Source organism: Myxine glutinosa, chromosome 10 (genome assembly GCF_964187855.1).
Source record: "Myxine glutinosa chromosome 10, kmMyxGlut1.1, whole genome shotgun sequence".
NCBI classification, from domain to species: Eukaryota; Metazoa; Chordata; class Myxini; order Myxiniformes; family Myxinidae; genus Myxine; species Myxine glutinosa.
In genome coordinates this window covers 83,800,111-83,820,710 of record NC_136270.1, presented here as the reverse complement: position 1 = coordinate 83,820,710, position 20,600 = coordinate 83,800,111, and the positions used below count along the sequence as shown (strand labels likewise).

General features: G+C 43.6%; 1 protein-coding gene across 3 annotated transcripts in view; it reads left to right on the top strand.

Moving 5' to 3' along the window:
• LOC137415118 (caskin-1) overlaps window positions 1-20,600 on the top strand; it is a 256,481-nt gene that overhangs the window by 199,418 nt on the left and 36,463 nt on the right. For 2 of the 3 annotated variants that reach the window (XM_068100691.2, XM_078785834.1), the window contains 3 exons: window positions 2,131-2,225; window positions 4,402-4,516; window positions 19,924-20,022. In XM_068100691.2, coding sequence (XP_067956792.2) covers window positions 2,131-2,225; window positions 4,402-4,516; window positions 19,924-20,022 — 309 coding nt within the window. The remainder of the gene's footprint in view (window positions 1-2,130; window positions 2,226-4,401; window positions 4,517-19,923; window positions 20,023-20,600) is intronic. The other variant, XM_078785833.1, reaches the window with a different exon arrangement.

Below are 20,600 nucleotides of genomic sequence, written 5' to 3'. Positions count from 1 at the left end.
CACACACACACACACACACACACACACACACAAAAAGGTGGATACATCGAGACCTGAGAGGGTTGCGGTCCACCTTCTCAAACACACATGAAGATAACAACCAATGACACACACACACACACACACACACACACACACACACACACACACACACACACACACACATTGCCATCCATTTCAAATTACAATGAGACACTATTTCAGTGTTGTCGAAGACAGCTTGTCATCAGGATTCATGGACAGGTAGGTTGGGGTGCCAATGGTCATTGTTAGGCAATGGGTGTCATCTGCTTAACAATGAACATCGATATTGAAATTTGGTATCTTTGTCGAAGTGGATGCAGAAAAGAAAATGGACCAAGAACATCTTGAGGAACACCGGCAGAGAGAGAGTAATGGGGTCAGCCAACTAGCCAGCATTAGCCCCCGTTTTTCTCATCAGTCTGTCCGTCCATCCGCAACCATATCTCAAAGATGTTTGGACTGATTTTGTTAATACTTGGCACAAAGACAACACATGATGGTATACATATGCACATCATTTTGTTTCACAATGCGAACAAAGATGGCCGACTGGCGGCCATTTTAGTTGTAAAAAAAAAACGCGATGTTGAACACGTCCTCAACCATTTCACGGACATGCATTTACCAATGTTGTTCAAACTTGGCAGACAGATAAGGAATGGTGGCTTACATAAGCACGTCATTTTCTTTCGAGATCAGATCCAAGCTGGCCGACTGGTGGCCATTTTGTTACTTGAACGTGTCCCCAACCATATATTGAACATGTATGGTCCGATTTTGTTCAAACTTGGCACAAGCAGAGTATTATGACCGCATATACGTGCACCTCACTTTATTTTGCGATCAAACACACTAACAGATAGGGGTAAAAACATAACCTCTGTCCACCTTCGGTGTCGGAGGTAATGCTTCAGTTGAACATGTGGACAACTTTGACAAAACTTGGTGGATGAGTTGGGTACATGACAAGAAGAAGCCGATTAGCTTTTGGCTGAGGTAAAGATCCACATCTGGCCAATCAATGGGATACAAAATGTAAACTGTTCAGCCTGGCGGAGGTATGCTCTCTACCGTGTGCTGTTCTAGTTTTGTCTAGATAGCCTTGAGCAAGGTGCATTTATGCTTCATTTAAATAACACCCCTCCTGGTTAAAGGTCAAGATCGTACACCCATAGGAGTACCAAACCACCATTTAGGTTTTTCTACCATTTTTCTGCCAATGTCCGAGCTGTATCCCGGAGCCGGCTGGGCTTTCCGGATTCAATTTTGCATCAACAATGCGAATAAAAAGTATGCGGAGTTGACTTATTTTTTTTGACTTTAACCTAATTTTAAGGTCATGTCCCTATTATAGACATTTTAACATTTTTCATCACAACTCGACTAAGGTTTGTGCAATTGGAACTAAATTTCACTATCTAGACAGCCTTGGAGTAAGTCGCATTTATTCACAATATTCCTCCGAGTTAATGGTCAAGGTCAAATGGCGGTCTGAATAAAAATTGTTTTTCGTCATCGCTCAGTTTTGCCAATGGGAAATCTCGAAGACCACTTGGCTTTCCAATATGTTTTTGCATCATATTAGTGTACCTGCACTGAAGTTGTGCACCTGATATTCAATTTGTGTCCTTGACCTACCTTTTTTTGGATTGTGACCTAATTAACAAAAAAACACATTTTTGATAATAACGTTAATAATCTTCCTCCTGATTTTCATTTTGTCTTTTATGGACAGACTGTAGATGGGGACACATTTTCTTAATCTACACTCTATCCCTAAATGTTGAAAGTCAAAGTCATATGGTGTTCCGAACAAAATATGGCCATCATTGGATGCCTCCCCCGACTGAGATAGACTTACCCTTGGCGATCACTTTGTGATTGCCGATATCTAGTTTGAATTGATAGATTAGCTTAAACTTTTCATTGATAGATTAACTTAACTCAATATTTGCAGGCGGGTTATTTTGCTTGGTTTTCCTGTCGCTGGGTACGGGTACTTAATGAATAAAGTTCTCTATCCGATACGGGTTTCATCAAAAAGATTTGTCCCATACTAATGCCCCAAAACTTTTTCCATACCTTACCTTTCCTGTGAATCCACAGAGGCGTCGGCCGTTCTGCAGGTGCGAGCAGTGAAGGATTTCAGTAATGTGTATGACCCAGAGTGCCTTGCGGTGCGGGCCGGAGAGACAATCACGGTGAGAGAAAAGTTGTATTCGTACAATGTCTGTTGTAGCAACGAATTAGTGAGGCCCTGAGAATGCGACTGCTGAGGGCTAAACATAAATAAGTATGTTTGTCACAAAAATACGTTGAGCCAATGACAGGTGTTACGTGCTCCTCCCCGACCCCCTGGTCACGGTGTACCTCCGAGCTCCGAGAGGAGCCACGGCAGAAAAATATGTTATTCTGTGTCAAAAATCAATAGGGAAACCACACCAATGGTTATCAACAAACAAATATTGTATTAAAAATCACACAAGAATAACAATACAACAATAATAGCAATCAAAAGTACAATCAACACATCTTATGATGGTACCATCAGCTAGTATAGGATAACTCACTGTGCTCCAAGTGAGTGAAAAAGGAACATTCCCTAATGTCTCTATAGCTCAAAGTTGATCCCCTCCAGTGATCATTAGAGCGATGTCGAATCGAAACCCGAACCCCGTTCAGATGACGGGCCCGGTCATACCGTCAAAACAGCAGAAAGGCGTATGCGGCCGAAGCGGCGCAAAGAGTCACTTGGTCCAAAACTGCGTAAAGCAAACTCAAGGCGAATGGGAAATCCAAAGGCGCCCTCCAGGTCTGAACTTTCACGGCTCAGTCGGCGAACCGCAAATTAATCTTCCAAAAGCCACGGTGCACACACACACATCAGAATCAGATACGTCTGAAAGCGGTGGAAATGGCTGACGAAGCAAATACCTTGCTTGACGCGCGAAGCGCACAAATTAAAATGGCCGACAGCTCGTCCTCGAGTCGCAACGACCCGGCAATGATTCTTCAGAATCCCAACGCCAAACCTGACACCCAGGTTGATCAGTCACAGCGATAACCCCTATCACAGGAATCCCTATCCAGGAAATTCAAAGTTCACTCGTGACTCTTGCTCGACAACGTTCGATCCAGAACGCAAAGCAACCAGCTTCTTGTCCGACTTTTCGCTCCTTTCTTTTTCTCTCACCTCCTCTTCTTCTTCGTCTTCCGGTTCCCGATCCGGTTTCCTGTTTCATTTAACATTAACCTTTTTACCTTTTGACAATAATAATGGCTATTTCCCTCAAACAATAATAATAATAATACATAGAACCAGAAATGTTTCAAGTGGATGAAAACCACAACACCGGAAGTGACGAATCCGTAACACAGGATTCAAGTTCTTTCCTCTCATCGTTGACGGTTTTTCTCCTAGCAATGAGATCCTTGAGTGTTCCATCCTGAACATGGAAGGAAACAGTCACCATGACTTTGCCAGCTTAAGGTTGTGTCTTGTATTTGTACATGGTTGGAGATGCTTTGACTCCATTTTATTTATTTTTGGTTCAAAGTCATGAACCCATAATTCATCATCTGTGACAATAGAAGAATTCCACACAAAAGCCTGGTTTTCAGGCCCAAAAGGCTGTACAAGACCAAGTTATTCAGGTAGTGCTCTAGTCCGACAGGATGGTGAATAGCGAGCGCTCTTACCTGTGAGCTGTCTCAGCTAGGTTTGATTCCCGACCTGACTATAAATTGTTGGATTGGTGTTCGCAGGCAGGGCAACCTCCCTTGGATGGCCGCTGAGCCGGGTGTCACATGTGCTTGGACATTAAAATTTCCATAGTGTCTTTCATGATGAGTAGGTGAGTTATCGCCGCCACGCTGGAACAAATTACAAATTCCTGCTCAAATCACCATCAGTCGAACATCATGCCTACCCAGCCGGTTCACGAAAGACTTGGCCCAGAAACTTTCTCCAGCTCTGGCAAGAAGGTGGGAACAATTGGGGCCATTAATATAAAAGTAGCAGTAGAAAATGATGGAAATCACATCGAAATTCATAACTAAGTTTTTACATTTCTGAATGCAATGAAATTTTTACTACAAAAACTTGAAATATGCATCTGTATCCTGGAAATATTTTGTTCGATTTCGATGCTTAGCAACAGAATTACAAGGGCTCGAAACTGGGAATAGATCAATTGCCCACCCTGAACAACAAAACACATTGAGATGTTTGCCAAACCTCTTTAGTCAAGCGAGGTATTACCTGAATAATTATGTGCATGTGTAAAATGTAATGTAAAACACTACACTGCTCCTGCACTGTCGACATTCGCTTCCCTTTGTATCCCATAATTACAAAGGAAATATTGATACCAACAGGTGATTGGACAGCACGCAGATGGGCGATGGAAAGGAGTCGTACAAGATGGTCGCTGCCCGGAACGCATTGGGTATTTCCCACCGGCGATCGCAGAAGTCATCAACAGGCGTACAGGTAAGGTGGATGATGGGATGTGAGCACCAGAGGGAAGGTCTACATGGGTTATTCATTATCGTAATAAATATATTTGGTATTTATATTTGTCAACACTTTTCAGCCATCATCTGCTTGTTTTGTGTTTTGGTTATTTCTCCGAAATAGCCTCAGAGAGTGGGTCCCAGTGTCCGGCCGTCCGTCCATATGTAAATACGTCTGTTAATATTTTACTAAAAAATCTTCTCACAAACTAAATGACCGATATGGACCAAATTTGGTATGATACATCAGAACATTAAGGTCTCATGGGGTTGTGCTCCCCATCCGGTCTGCCCCCTATAAGAGGCTGAAAAGGAAAGGGAAGGGGGTTCGCCTCAAATTCAGGTAACTTATATTAAAATCTTCTTTGAAACCATGAGAAATAACTGAGTCCCCATTAGGGCCATTTTTAGGTTATTTCTCCGAAATAACCACATAGAGTGGGTCCCTGCGTCCAGCTGTCTGTCCGTCCATACATGATCCATTAACATTTGACTAACTAAAACATCTTCCCACAAACTACCCGACCGATTATGGATCAAATTTGGTATGATGCATCAGGCCAGCAAGGTCTCACGGATTGGTGCTCCCCATCCGGATGCACCCACTATAAAGGGAAAGGGTTTTTCCAGAGAGTCAGAGAGATCATTGATGAAGATTAGAAAAAGCACAGAGCCCAGAACACTGCCTTGGGGAACTCCAGCCTGGACAGAAAGGGGAGATGAGAGAAATCCATTCAGGGCCACTGGTTGACTACGACTAGAGAGGAAGACCACGAGCCATGCATGGAGTTTTCCATGGATACCATAGGAGGAGAGTTTGGTGAGCAGAGCGGGGTGCCATACTGTATCGAAGGCACGTGATATGTCAAGGGAGACAGCTCTGATTTCCTGTTTGGCATTGAGGACCTCCATCCATTGTTGAGACAGCAGAAGCAGCATGTCCAGAGTAGAGTTAACTTGTCTGAAACCAAATTGATGATCAGAGATCAAGCCATTGGAGAAGAGGAAGGATTTGATATCCGGAAGCGATGATTGATTCCATGACTTTGCTGATAATGGGAAGCAGGCTGATTGGTCTGTAGTTGCAAGGATCTGTTTTTGCACCTTTTTTGTGTAAAGCGGTGATGTTTGCTGATTTCCAAGATGCTGGCAGATGACCTTGAGCAAAAGAGAGGGTGAAGAGAACAGAGAGAGGGTGAGATAGAGTAGCAGAGCAGGATTTTAGGACCCGTGGGCTGATGCCATCTGGTCCAGTTGCAGAATCAGCATCGAGGATTAACGGCCACTTCTCCGCCTTGTCGGGAGAGAAGGACATAGAGTCCAGAAAGTTTGGTACAGAGAGCGATGGGTTTAGGACAAGATTTTGAGAAAAACACAGAGTTGAGGCATTCAGCTTTGTCATGTGCGGTGCCAACTGTGAAGCCATTTGAGGTAAGGGAGGGGATGGAGGGGAAACAAACACCAGAAACAGATTTGACCAGATGCCACAAGGATTTGGAGGAAGGAGACAGGTTTGAGAATTCAGTCTTGAGAGGAGAGAGATAGTGCTTCCTGGCACTCCTGAGGGTAGACACACACTTGTTCCGAGCTTTGTGGAAGGAACTGAGATTGCCTTCAGTTGGATTTGCCTTCCAGGAGGCAAAGGCAAGTTATTTCAGGGCAACTGCCTCACCACAAGATTCCGTGTACCATGGACGGGAGGAAGGGTAAGACAACTGAAGACGAGATGGGATAAAGCTGTGCATGAGAGAGATCAAATTTCTTTGGAAGAATTTCCAGGATGAGTTGATGTCAGAGACATCAACGCATTTTGGAAAGGTGAGGAAAGTTATTGGTATTCCAAAACACGATATATTTTTGTGAAGGTTTTAGCTAACATATGTCAATAAAATAAAAAGATGTCAAGCAAAACAAAGCTGTAGGTCCGAAATGTTGTGTTCTTTACTTATTACTGATCAGTAACAAACCTTAAAAATATTATATATTAATCGATAGATTAACAAACAGCACAAGTAAGATGTCCCTTTCTGTTTAAGAAACTCAGTGGCATTGTGGTGAGAGTGTCTGCTCCGAGTCTGGTAGGTTGATTCTGACCCCGGTCTAGTTATACCAAAGATTTTAAAAGTGGTACATGCTGCTTCCTCACTTGATGCTCAGCATTTAGAAGATAAATCATGGATAACCCCACGGGTTGGCATTTCAATGACGTCACAAGGGATGTCACCGGCACCGAGTGTGCTCCGGAAGTTATGTCACTTACCCAAAGGTCACTAGCTGTGTTTGCCTGAAGTCAAGTTCTGTGTTGTCTTATGTCTCTGTCTGCATGTGTGTGCATGATTTGTCTTACAGCTCCTTCATAAGACCCTACACAAACAAGACCGATAGTCTAACAACGGCGTAGCCGGGCTTGTTTGATACTTTAGTTGAAGAGGATAGGATGACCTGGGTGGGGATAGCAGTTAGCAAATAATGTAAGTATGAATTTTTTGGACTTCAGGCATGGACAGCCGGTTCGTGAATGACTTGGTTTAAAAACGGTGAATGGAAAACGATGAACCAATAAATTCCACATTCCTGTGCCACCATCAGGCATTAAAAGCACGTTCTCTATATTTTCATTCCAAACAGCATCATTCATCATTCCAATCACAAATTAATAGTATAGTATGAATATATCAAAACATAATGATAAATCACGATTGTATTGAGATATTATCAAACCAGCGAACCATCATTATTTGTTCACTTCCGGATTTGGGAACAAGGTCCATGTCGATCACATTTCAAAATCACAATTGTATTGAGGAATTTCTGAAACCTCCTACCTACCTTACGATACCTGCTGAGACCCGAAAACATTCCACAGGTTAATATATTTCCTTTTAGTAAAATATTAAACTGCAATGGTTACTAAACGCTGTCCCCCTGTCATCTGACCAGATCCTCCACTCTGATTGGTGTACGTTTGTGGGGACATAGACAGACAGACAAGCGCTGTCCCAGACGGCATTTCCCTATAAGCAAGCTACATGATACACCGTAAAAAATAAATAGGATGAGGGCGGTGTAAATATCGATAGAACATGTAATAAACTGGAAGGTATGTAATATAAAGCTCTTCCATGTCATTTTGGAGCTTTGGTAATGAGGTTTTTTAATGAAGAGAAACCCCACAGGATGAAGTCTTGTTGATAAGATGACAAATTGATTGGATAGTTGGTACCTAACACATTTAAAAACCTCAATTGTTAGGTCATCACTGCAAGGTTGGAGACATTCCTGGACTAGCATAACTCTCCACTGTACAATGGATTTGATCAACTAAAGGTTGATAAGAGTATGCTAGAATGTTACCATATAACACAATAGTGTTACACAAAACATAGGGATATGTGGGTGGAGGGAGGGTTTTCATGGTGTTAGGCATGTGTCATGGGTCTAAAAGACCAGATCAAAAATCAGGAGAGTCAGGAGAAAACATATGATAAAAGGAGCGGGAGACAAAATGGAGAGCAGGGACATTGGGAGTTCTGTGGGAGGGAGAGGGCTTGGGAGGAGGAGGAATGGGAAGGGGGGGGGGGGGGAGAGGTTAAAAACACATGGACACTGCTAGGACTTCCAGGAAAGAAGTCGGTATTTCACAAAAGTGGGTCTGGGGTGAATTAACGGTGGTAGATTAACGGTGTTTCACTTTTTCCTTGCTGGGGGAAGATAAGAGATGGTGGTGAACAGCTGTTTTAAAGACCTGGAGGGAGGGGTGGGATTGAAGAGAGTGAGGAAGTTTGTTCCAGAGGCGGGAGAAAAGAGGAATGAAAGAGTGAAGGTGAATAGAGTCTTGATTTTGGGATAAAATTGCCTTTACTTTCCTTTATTTTCCTTATAATAACATGTGATGCTGGATTATCAGCCCATCGGAGAGAGCAGTCCTCCATTAAGCTACAGAAAAAGGTCTGTATACACTATACAGTCACGTGAAAAAGTAAGTTCACCCCATGTAAAGTTTTGACTTTTTCAACATATTTCAACATACAGCTATTTAATCTTCATTTCAACAATATTGATAGATAAAGGTGATATAATATAACAAATATCATGAAACATTTACATTTTGTAATCCATTGTATAATTTAAATAAACAGAAATGCAAATTTTGCATGTGGAAAAAGTTAGTACACCCCGACATTTATCACTACTTCAAATACCTACAATTAGAATCAGGTGCACCAGCTCAAGTGCAAATAATTAGAACATCGTTTGAGAGGATCTTGGAGGAACCTGTCTTATTTAAACCTCAGACATTTAGTTTGGTTTGCTCTTTGTTGTTGAAGTGTGCGGCATCACCATGCCGAGATCAAAAGAGCTCTCTGAGGCCTTCAGAAAGAAGGTTATAGATGCATACGAGTCTGGGAAGGGATTTAAAAAGATCTCCAAACAATTTGAAATCAATCATTCGACTGTCCGGAAGATCATCTACAAGTGGAGAAGATTCCAAACAACTGCCAACTTATTCAGGCCAGGACGCCCCAGCAAGTTCAGCCCGAGTGCAAACCGCAAAATGCTGAAAGAAGTCTCTAAGAACCCCAGAATGTCATCACGGAACGTACAGGTAGCTCTTGCCACTGTTGATGTCAAAGTGCACGAGTCTACCATCAGAAAGAGGCCGCACAAATTTGATCTACATGGGAGGTGTGCCAGGAGGAAACCTTTGCTGTCCAGAAAGAACATCAGGGCAATACTAAAGTTTGCCAATGAACACCGAGGCAAAGACCAGCACTTCTGGAACAATGTGCTCTGGACAGATGAGTCAAAGGTAGAGCTATTTGGCCACAGTACCAGAAGACATGTTTGGCGAAATCCAAAGACAGCATTTGACCACAAGAACCTGATACCAACTGTAAAGCATGGTGGTGGAAATAGTATGGTTTGGGGCAGCTTTGCTGCATCAGGGCCTGGGCAGCTCACCATCATAGAATCCACTATGAATTCTTCATTGTACCAGAGGGTGCTTGAGGATAATGTGAGGCCATCTGTCGGAAAGTTGAAGCTCAACCTAAGGTGGACCTTGCAACATGACAATGACCCTATATATACCAGTAAATCCACCAAGGAATGGCTGAAAAGAAAGAAATGGAGGGTTCTGGAATGGCCAAGCCAAAGCCCAGATCTAAATCCCATCGAGATGTTGTGGGGGGGATTTGAAACGAGCTGTGCATGCAAGAAACCCCTCAAACATCGCACAGCTGAAAGAATTCTGCATGGAGGAGTGGGCAAAAATTTCTCCCAGTCGATGTCAGAGACTGGTAGACAGTTATAAGAAACACCTACTTGAGGTTGTTTCTGCCAAAGGGGGCAATACCACCTATTAGAGCCAAGGGTGTACTTACTTTTTCCACGTGCGAAATTTGCATTTATGTTTATTTAAATTATACAATGGACTACAAAATGTAAATGTTTCATGATATTTGTTATATTATATCACCTTTATCTATCAATATTGTTGAAATGAAGATCAAATAACTTGTATATCTTGAAAAGATCTCGCGAGATCTTTGTCGGCGAGGTCACGTCTTTTCGAAGCTGTCCATGCGCTCACGCTTTCGAAGCTAAGTAATTTTTTCACAATTGTGTTTTTGTCGAGACTGTATCTATCTTTCGGTGTGTGTACCTATAGCGTGTCTGAAGGAAAATTTTCGGTGTTAATTTTTCGTACATGCATACACAATCGTCGGTTAATTCGTGTCGCGTATTCTGAGGCCTAGTACTAGTACTAGTAGGCTTAGGCTACCGTCTCCGACCTTGTGGTTTTGTTTTCTCTCAGTGGTTCGACGAATGCGCTGCAATTACTTTCTTTCTCTGTTTCGTCCCAGTCGTTCACCCCATACTTCCTTGTTTAATATCTCTACTCAAAAAAAAAAAACCCCCCAAAAAATATTTCCTTCTCAGTTCTTATTCGTTTACTTGTTGTTCTTATTTGTTCGTTCGTTCTTCGTTCACGTTGTTCGTGATCACGCGATCACGTGGTTAGAAATGTTTTATCTCTCCCCTGAAGAACTGTATTCTGTCATATATTATAACACCTTTTTCTTCTTCTCCTATAAAAGGATGCTTTCGTCTTGCTCAACAAATCTATTCATTCCAAAAAAAAAAAATACCATCTCTTACAGTTCCTCTTTTCTACATTCCCGAAACTCTCCAGCCCTCCACCCCTCCTTCAGCGTTCTCAAACATATTTTTGACTCGAAGGTCTCAAACTCATTTTGCAAAAAATGTTCGTTTCCCATGAATCGTACACTTTTCAAAATCCAATCTCACCCCTCCCCTCCAAATCTTCCCCATCCCCCCTTCCCTCCAAAACTTCCCCATCCCCCCTCCCCTCCAAAACTTCCCCATCACCCCTCCCCTCCAAATCTACCCCCTTACTCCTCCCCTCCAAATCTTCCCCATCACCCATCTCTTTCAAATCTTCCCCCTTGCCCCTCCCCTCGAAATCTTCCCCATCACCCATCCCTTTCAAATCTTCCCCCTTGCCCCTCCCCTCCAAATCTTCCCCATCACCCCTTCCCTCCAAAACTTCCCCATCACCCCTCCCCTCCAAAACTTCCCCATCACCCCTCCCCTCCAAATCTACCCCCTTGCCCCTCCCCTCCAAATCTTCCCCATCACCCATCCCTTTCAAATCTCCCCCCTTGCCCCTTCCCTCCCCTCCCTCCTAAACTCCCCCCACACCCCTCCCCTCCGAGACTCTCCCTCGCTCCTCTCCTCCTAGACTCCCCTCTCACCCCTCCTCCTCAAAGCGTCCTCCCTGCTTCTTCCCCCTTCCAACTTTCACCTTCATCTCCCCCAACTTTCTGCCTCGCTCTTCCCCCTCCTCAAATAACACCTCACTGTGCCTCACCCAATCTCCATCAAACCTTTTCTCCGCCCCATTCTTCCCTTTCTCCAAGCTATTCTGAAATCTCTGAAATCTCTGACACACCTTCAACAGCTCTCCTTACCTCTTCCTCCTCTTCCACGTCTTACCCGACCCCTCCCCCCCCCCCCCCTGTTCTGTATCCGATGCTCCCCCTTCCTCTTCATTAACGGTATGGACCTCAAACATCCGGGGCCTTCGCTCAAACTCGACTGATCTCTCCATACAGGTTGCTTCTAACAAAGCAGATGTGATCTGCTTAACAGAAACTTTCCTCCTTCATGATGTCTCTGATTCCTTGGTATCTCTCCCAGGTTACTCCCTCCTCCGGTATGATAGACCTGAGCCTCGTCCTGGAGGTGGGGTTGCTATCTTCATTAAAAAAAAACTCTCTTCCTCACTCGCCCTCCACTGCCCTCTCTCCACCTCACCCCCAAGAATACCTTTGGCTACGGCTTCCCCTTCGCTCCCACCTTTTGTTCATATGTGTGTTGTACCGTCCACCAAACAGTGATGACTCCATCTACATCTCGCTGTCTGATAATATGGACCAACTTCTATCTACCCATCCCAACTCTCTCTTCCTCATATGTGGTGATTTCAATTGTCACCATGCCAGTTGGCTGGGTGTGGGTACCTCTCTCACCAGCCATGGCTCTTCAGCAAAGGACTTCTGCGACTCACTGGGACTGACACAATCTGTCAATTTCCCGACCCGGATCTCAGTCAAGGGAGCATCTTCTCTTCTGGACTTGGTTATGACTAACTTCCCTGAAAATGTCTGCTGCTCTTCTTCTGCTCCAATCGGCTTATCTGATCATGTGCTTGTTAAAGTGGACATCTCTCTGACCATTCTCAGAGAGCCTCCTCAGCGTCGACGAGTCTGGCATTTCACTCAGGCCAACTGGCACGGTCTTCAAGCAGCCATCAATAATCTGGACTGGTCTCCCATCTCTACCGCATCTGACATCAACTCATCCTGGGAATTCTTTCAAAGTAAATTGCTCTCTCTCATGCACAGATTTATCCCATCTCGTCTTCATTTGTCATACCCTTCCTCCCGTCCATGGTACACGGAATCTTGTGGTGAGGCTGTTGCCCAGAAACAACTTGCTTTAGTCTCCTGGAAAGCAAATCCAATGGAGGGAAATCTCATTTCCTTTCACAAAGCCCGAAACAAGTGTGTGTCCACCCTCAGGAGAGCCAGGAAACAATATCTCACCGTTCTCAAGACCGAACTCTCTTATCTGTCTCCCTCTTCCAAATCCTGGTGGCATCTGGTCAAATCTGTTTCTGGTGTTTGTTCCCCCTCCATCCCCTCCCTCACCTCAAATGGCTACACGGCTGACTCCGCACGTGAAAAAGCTGAATGCCTCAACTCTGTGTTTGCCTCTAAATCTTGTGTCCCAAACCCATCCCTCTCTGTACCCACCATACCCAGTCGTACCCAGCTGCTCCTGGACTCTGTGTCCTTTCCTCCTGACAAGGTGGAAAAGTTTCTGTCAACCCTCGACTCTGATTCTGCAACTGGTCCTGATGGCATCAGCCCATGGGTCCTAAAATCATGTTCCTCCGCTCTTTCACTCCCTCTCTCTGTTCTCTTTACCCTCTCTTTTGCTCAAGGTCATCTGCCATCTGCTTGGAAATCAGCCAACATCACCGCTTTGCACAAAAAAGGTGCAAAAACAGATCCTAGCAACAACAGACCAATCAGCCTTCTCGCAATTATCAGCAAAGTCATGGAATCCAGCATTGCTTCAGATATGAAATCTTTCCTCTTCTCCAATGGCTTGATCTCTGACCATCAATTTGGTTTCAGACCTGGTCACTCTACTCTGGACATGCTGCTTCTGCTTTCTCAACAATGGATGGAGGTCCTCAATGCCAAACAGGAAATTAGAGCTGTCTCCCTTGACATTGCACGTGCCTTCGATACGGTCTGGCACCCCGCTCTGCTCACCAAACCCTCGTCCTTTGGTATCCATGTAAATCTCCACGCATGGCTGGCGGACTTCCTCTCTAGTCGTAGTCAACGTGTGGCCCTGAATGGGTTTCTCTCATCTACTCTTCCTGTTCAGGCTGGAGTTCCCCAAGGCAGTGTTCTGGGCCCTGTGCTTTTTCTGGTCTTCATCAATGATCTCTCTGACTCTCTTGAAAATCCTCTCTATCTCTTTGCTGACGACTCTACTCTGTCGCTCCATTCCTCATCCCTCAGATCGGCAGTCTGCAGCCTCCTCACTCTCTGCAGACCTGGACAAAATCACAGACTGGGCAAACAAGTGGAACATGTCTTTCAATCCTGACAAATCTCACACTCTTACGATGTCTCTCCGAAAAGACCGACTGGACAACCCTCCCATCCACTTTCTGAATAATCCTCTCCAAGAAGTTCTGTCACTCAAGCTTTTGGGTCTCACTATCTGCCATGATCTTTCCTGGGAAAACCACATTTCAAATCTGGCCTCGAAAGCCAGTCGCCGACTGGGCATCCTCTGTCGTGCGAAGTCCTTCCTTGGTACACCTGAGCTCCTCACCACTTACAAGGCTTTCATCCGCAGCTCTATGGAATACTGCTCTCCCCTCTGGTCTGGTGCTCCTGCCTCACACCTAGCTCGTCTTCATGCTGTTGAAACCAAAGCGTTCAGAATCATTGGAATCTCCCGCGATGAAGCTAACTCCAAGGGCCTTTCACTCACTCACCGCAGGCAGGTTGGTGGTCTTTCCGTCTTCTACCGACTCCTCTCTGGCCTTGCCCACCCAGCTCGCTCTGGGCTCTGTCCCCCAAATATTACTACAGGTCTCACAAGATCTGCCTGCAACCCTCTTATGGTTAAACTGCCAAAATCAAGACTTTCTGCTCACCTTCACTCCTTCATTCCTCTTTTCTCCCGCCTCTGGAACAAACTCCCTCACTCTCTTCAATCCCACTCCATCCTCCAGGTCTTTAAAACAGCTGTTCACCACCATCTCTTATCTTCCCCATCCAAAACCTTGATGTTTTCTACCCCCGCTAATTTCACCCAAAATCCTACACTTTTTTTTCTTTTCGAAATACCAACTTGTCCTGGAAGTCCTCCCCTTGTGTTTTATACCTCTCCCCCCCCCCCCCACCCACCCTTCCCACAACTCCTCCCCCCAAGCCCACTCCCTCCCACACCTCTCCCTGCTCTCAAATGTTGTGTTTGTGTGCTTCCCCTTCTCTCCCCATCTTGTCTTCCGCTCCCTCTTTTTATATATTTTGTTTGTCTGGTTGATTTGTTTGTGAAATAAATGTTAGCTCTTTCACGAGCCTCGATTCAGTACACAAAAAATAAATAAATAAATAAATAAATAGCTGTTTGTTGAAATATGTTGAAAAATTCAAAACTTTACATGGGGTGTACTTACATTTTCACGTGACTGTAGCTTGTGAGTAGCTCTGGCTTTTCAAGGAAGTTTCAAGGTTGACTTGGAGCGATGGAGGATGCCTAATCTCTGGCTGGTTTTGGAGGTCAGCTTTACGATGTGGTTTATAGCTTAGAAAAGCTCATCGCTGATGGTGAGGCGTCGAGGTTCAATAGTATGAATCCTCCCAATGGCTAAACATAGCACGAGATCAGTTGGATTATCCTTCCAAAGCGACTAAGACTGTGAGATTTGCTTGGGTCAAAATACATATTTCATTAACCACAATATCTATGCTATCAACCTGTCAGTGGGAGGGGTACGCCCAGGTATGCAATGTGACGCAATGTAAAGCACCCAATAACTTTTGTTATTTTTCTCTGATTATAGAATTAAAGGCATCAAGGTTTGGCTGCATGTACTATTTACCAAAGTCAATCAAATGAACAACAAATGGCGAAAAAAAATAAAAATTCATTATACAGAAAAATAATTTTTCTCAGTGTCAGCCATTTCTGATAATTAATGAAACACAATAATCATGCGGTCTCCATGAGGACCTGACTGATCGGTCTCCTGTGCGGTCTCCTGTTCTACTATTTATGATGCAAAATCTAGACTCGTGGGAGAGTGAAGTGACGGATGATAAAAGGGGTAGCATACTGACAGTAGGTGATGAGGAAACATCTGGAGACAGACAGGCAAGTGGATGAAAGAACTTAGCCGGCTCACGAACGATCTTCAGAAAGTGGATAATCTGCCATTTCCGCTGAGGCTCACCTATCAGGTGTCCGCAATCCAATATTACATGGTTGTGCTGGAGGGATCGTTTTGAATGAAAAGGTTAATCAGAGGTGTTTTATGTCCTATTCTGTGACATTTACATGTTATTGCCTTTCGGGAGAGGATCATAAGATTACTATGTTCGTTTGTTTCAAGAGTAACGAGAACACATACCTCCACCAAGCTCAACAGTTTACATTTTGTATCCCACTGATGGGCCAGATCTGGATCTGAGTCTTCACCAAAATCGAATCAATTCTTCCTTGTCACACACCCAAACTGTCCACCAAGTTCCATCCGATTCCATCCATAACATTTTGAAACATTGTCCTATATTTAGTCTTTGGCCTTATCTCTCAATAGTGAAGAATAACTTTTTAAAAATACAAAAATTCTCGTGTCTGGATGCACATCTTGATCTTCACGAAAATGTAATCACTTTTTCCTTGTCACACACCCACAAAGTTTCGTCTTGTCACACACCAACTTGTCACACACCAACCTACCAAGTTTGTCCACCAAGTTTCGTCTGAATCTGTCCATAACCTTTTGAGATATTCTGCTCACAGACAAACACAGACAGAGGTGAAAATATATCCTCCATCCACCTTTGGTGGCAGAGGTAATAAAAGGATAAGAAAGCTTACATCCCAAACTTTCATTTCAGGATAACTAATGGTAGGCTGCTGATGATGCTCGTTGGTTGAAACGATGGTCCAGCCCGATCCAGTACTTTATAATGGCCGATGTCTTACGTGCCTGCTAGGCGTAAGTATATGTATGTGTATTGTGTATGTATGTGCATGCTTGCAGACTGCAAGCAGATACCGGGGTGAATCCTACTTGCAGACATTATATATATATATATATATATATATATCTATATATATAAAGTAGAGTTGGCCTCTGTGTCTGTATCCTGATAGATCTACGATCTCTAAGATCTCGAGAACCCGTGGACGGATTTGCGAGCGAGAAAGTACTGTTCGACTCGGGATGGTCCCAGGAATGTCACGGAGACATAAACATTAAAAAAATTTCGGGTTTTAAAATTAGCGTATTATTAGCACTAGCAGAAGAGAGAGGGATTCGAAGGGAGGGAGCGCAGCGCTTCTAGCGCTTCTGACTACAGCACACCTTAAAATTAAAAAAACTTCGGGTTCTTAAAATTAGTGTGTTACGCGTAATTAGCGCTAGCAGAAGAGGGAGGGAATCTAAGGGAGGGAGCGCAGTGCTCCCTCCAGCGCTTCTGTTAGCGTAATTAGCGTATTTCGGAACGTTAATTTTTCAACTTCATTATTCGGAATCAGTACGTCCCAGAGAACCTTCGTAACGTTAATTTTTTCAACTTCATCCGATTGACATGGGACCAACGGCATGTGACAAAGAGTGAAACATACAGGCTACATTTATTTGACGACAATGAGTTCCGACTTCCGACCTCGGTGGGATGACAGGCTGAGTCAACCCCCTGGTGTGAAGGGGGAGGAGGAGGGGAGGGGGAAGAGAAGGGGAGGGGAACGAGGGGGAAGGGATGGAGGGGGAGGGGGGGGAGGGGGAGGGGGAAGGAGGGGAGGGGGGAGGGGGGAGGGGGGAGGGGAGGGGGGGGAGGGGGGGGGAGGGGGGGAGGGGCGAGGGGAGGGGCCTTCTTCCCTGGGCACCCCCGCACCTTCCCTCCCCCCCTTCCCCTCCCCCCTCCCCTCCCCCTCCCCCCCTTCCCCCTCCCCCCCATTCCCCTCCCCTCCTCTTATATTATATATATATATTATATATATATATATATATATATATATATATATATATATATAATATTATATATATTATATATATATATATATATATATATATATATATTTATATATATATATATATATTATATTATATATATATATATAATATATAAATATAATATATATATATATATATATATATATATTATATATATATATATATATATATATATATATATATATATGCTGTATTTATTTGATGAAGTGGATTGTGTTTACATTCAGCAAACAGCTAAATAAATCATAACCAAGAATGACTGATTAGAAAGAGATGTTTATTTAACAGTTTACAGGAAGAGTTATTTTTAATGTAATAAGGTCAAAAGTTGTAAAATAAAACTTGTTTACATTCTAATAGGTTTCTAGGCAACGCTAAGAGAAGGAGTTTATGATTCTATGTCAAAGACAAACACTGAGGGACGAAACTTGTGAACTGAAGTCAAAAACAGACAGTGATCGTTATATTATTATTTGCTATTCCCACGTTTTACAACATTAACCAAGCCTGGTGTTGACATAACGGTTAAGATGGCTGGCTTAGGATCTTATGGTCATGAGTGTGAGTCCCTGTCATACCATTGAGATAACACCAGGTGGGTTGACTCTGCCCTTCATCCTTCCGAAGTCAGCAAAATGAGTGCACGCTTACTGGTAATGGGGGCACTGCATCAGCGACATACCTCGGCTCCCAGAAGACGATACAACCAGCAGCCACAGGCTTGCATCTGAAACAACATTCCTTTTCGATACGTTGATTGAATTTAGATGAGTAACAATTGTGTAATCGGGTGCTCGAGAAATAGCAATTATGTCTGGCTTGGTCTGGGTTCGATTCCAACTCGACAATAAAGTTCAGGTCGGTGATCCACTGCAGGCAATTGCAATTGTCTTCGGTCATGTGACCCTCCGTGAGAGGGAGGATGCTCCACCTGCCGACTTTTGTTTCTGGATATTTTTATTTACGGGCAATTTTGTGATTTTTTTGGGGTGGCGGGTGGATTTTGGCTCTGAGTTCCATCAGTATGCCAAAGCCCACCTTCACAGTACCAATCATTTATATCAGTAAATGAGTGAGTGGTTCGAAAGATCTTTGTATACATATTAGATATCCCCTTTAGAGAGTCTTTCACTGGATAAGCAGCATTATTAGATAGTTTATTTATTTAAGATTCATCTGATTATGGGCCACTTTTTCAAGATGTCCAATGCTTGTCATCTTACTATAATTCACCAAATGTCTGTCCGTCTGTCTGCCCGTCCGTCCGTCTGTTCCCAGGTACCACAAAAACGGCTGAACCAATCGCAACGAAATTTTGGGTGGGTAATCCTGGGACCCCCTGGAGTAAAATAGGCCATATTGTTTTTCCAATTTTTTCCAGTTTTCCAATTTTCCAGTTTTTCCAAACACGATGGAATAATATTTACCGATATGAACAGTGATATGGCTTTTATTGAAATTCTTCAAATACTGTTTAGATTTTGATGATTTGCGCGTGATATGATTTAACGGATGTTTATATAAATCATTTAAAATTAAAAAAAAACCTTCAATTTCTGATATTTTGCCTTTTCATTTGGGCCTCTCAATTGAAGCCCCACCCGTAGGGCGGGTACCGTTGCTAGTATTATAGATTTCCACAACCATGTACATTCAACCACGATCTGTTTGTGACCAATTTGATGGCCTCCTAACTCAACGCAACCACTGCACTTGGCAAGTAGTTTGCTGCACATGCACATTATCATGATGAGCTCAGTGAGAATACTGTTTCTGAAAACTGCCGCGTTAACTACACAACTTATGGTCCATCACATGACATCATTTGATCATATGATTGTTATATTCGATTAGCTGAAATGCCCGGTAAGGATGAGCCGGATTTTTCTGCCTGGGTTTTATTATTTTGAGTGTTTTTAAGACAAGCTATTGTAGTTTTTAATATGATAAATAGTGTGCATCGTCGCTGCGGTTTACTGGCCTTTTCCCCAAATGCCCACAACAAGTTTTCTTTGACTGCTGTGGATCCTTTCTTCACTGTTCGTCGTTGTATTTAGTTGGTATATCCACCTGCGGTAGTTGCAATCCAATTTTGCGATTTATACCGAATACTTTTCTCAACCAATAGACAAGCACCAGAATAATGACGAGCGTTGGACATTTGAAACACAAGATGCATGATGGATTTGATTGCATCTTTATGGGGTGATTAACATGTTACACTCCAGAGCTCTCCAGTAGTGGGAAGATTGATGCATGATCCAATTTTTTTAATTTCTCAGCAACAAGGAAATTTGTTTCCATTGAATCGAAATTCTTAAATTGGCAATGAGTGACAACTTGGAAAATCCATTGCTGTTCCAAACAGAAATCCCACCACCGTGTTTCTCACTCAATCGTCTCACCATATGTCCTGTTTTGTGTAAAAACCATCCTGAGCCCTGTCGGCGTCGTTATCCTTCTTCCATTTCCCTTCCGCTTTCTTCTTGTTGTCTCCCCTCTGTCCCCTATGTGCTCAGTCTCATCCCCTTCGGCCCCACGGGCGATGGAGGCCAGGGGCTACCAGCCTTCCAGCTGCTCCTCAGAGGAGATATGGGTTCTTCGACGGCCGCTATCAGGTGATCAGATGTGCTTCTATTTCATTTCTAGAGGCTTCCTAGAAGCCCAAGCTGCCTTTCGCTCCACATCGCGTTTGTCAACCCATCTCCATTTCAACAAGCCGGGAGGGGAATAGAAAATCAATTTATCATGAAAATCGTCATTGTGCTTCTGATATAATCATTGTCATATTTGTGCTACCATTTTTTTTCGTTTTGTCTTTTCGTTCGGGTGGGTGGGGGAGGGTGGGTGGACACCTTATGGGTAGATGCTCTTTGATTTTGATGATTGGTTGTGCTAACAATCCATGACAGAGAACAGCAGCTCTTGCTTCTGAGGGCCTCACATCTAGAGAGTTGCCTTGCTCCACAAATGTTTTTTTAAAGCAACAGCTATCTATGTCTATGTAGCATCTGCTCCTTATTCTCTCAATAACAGGATCAGATGTAATTTATGTCCATTGTGAATATACACAAGACTTCGGTAATTTCGGAAGAAATGTATCCGAGTGAGAGATGGAATAGGTCAGTTTATCAGACATTAGCACAGCACACACGTTTCGCTTCATCAACTACATCCAGTCAGCTTTACCTTATTT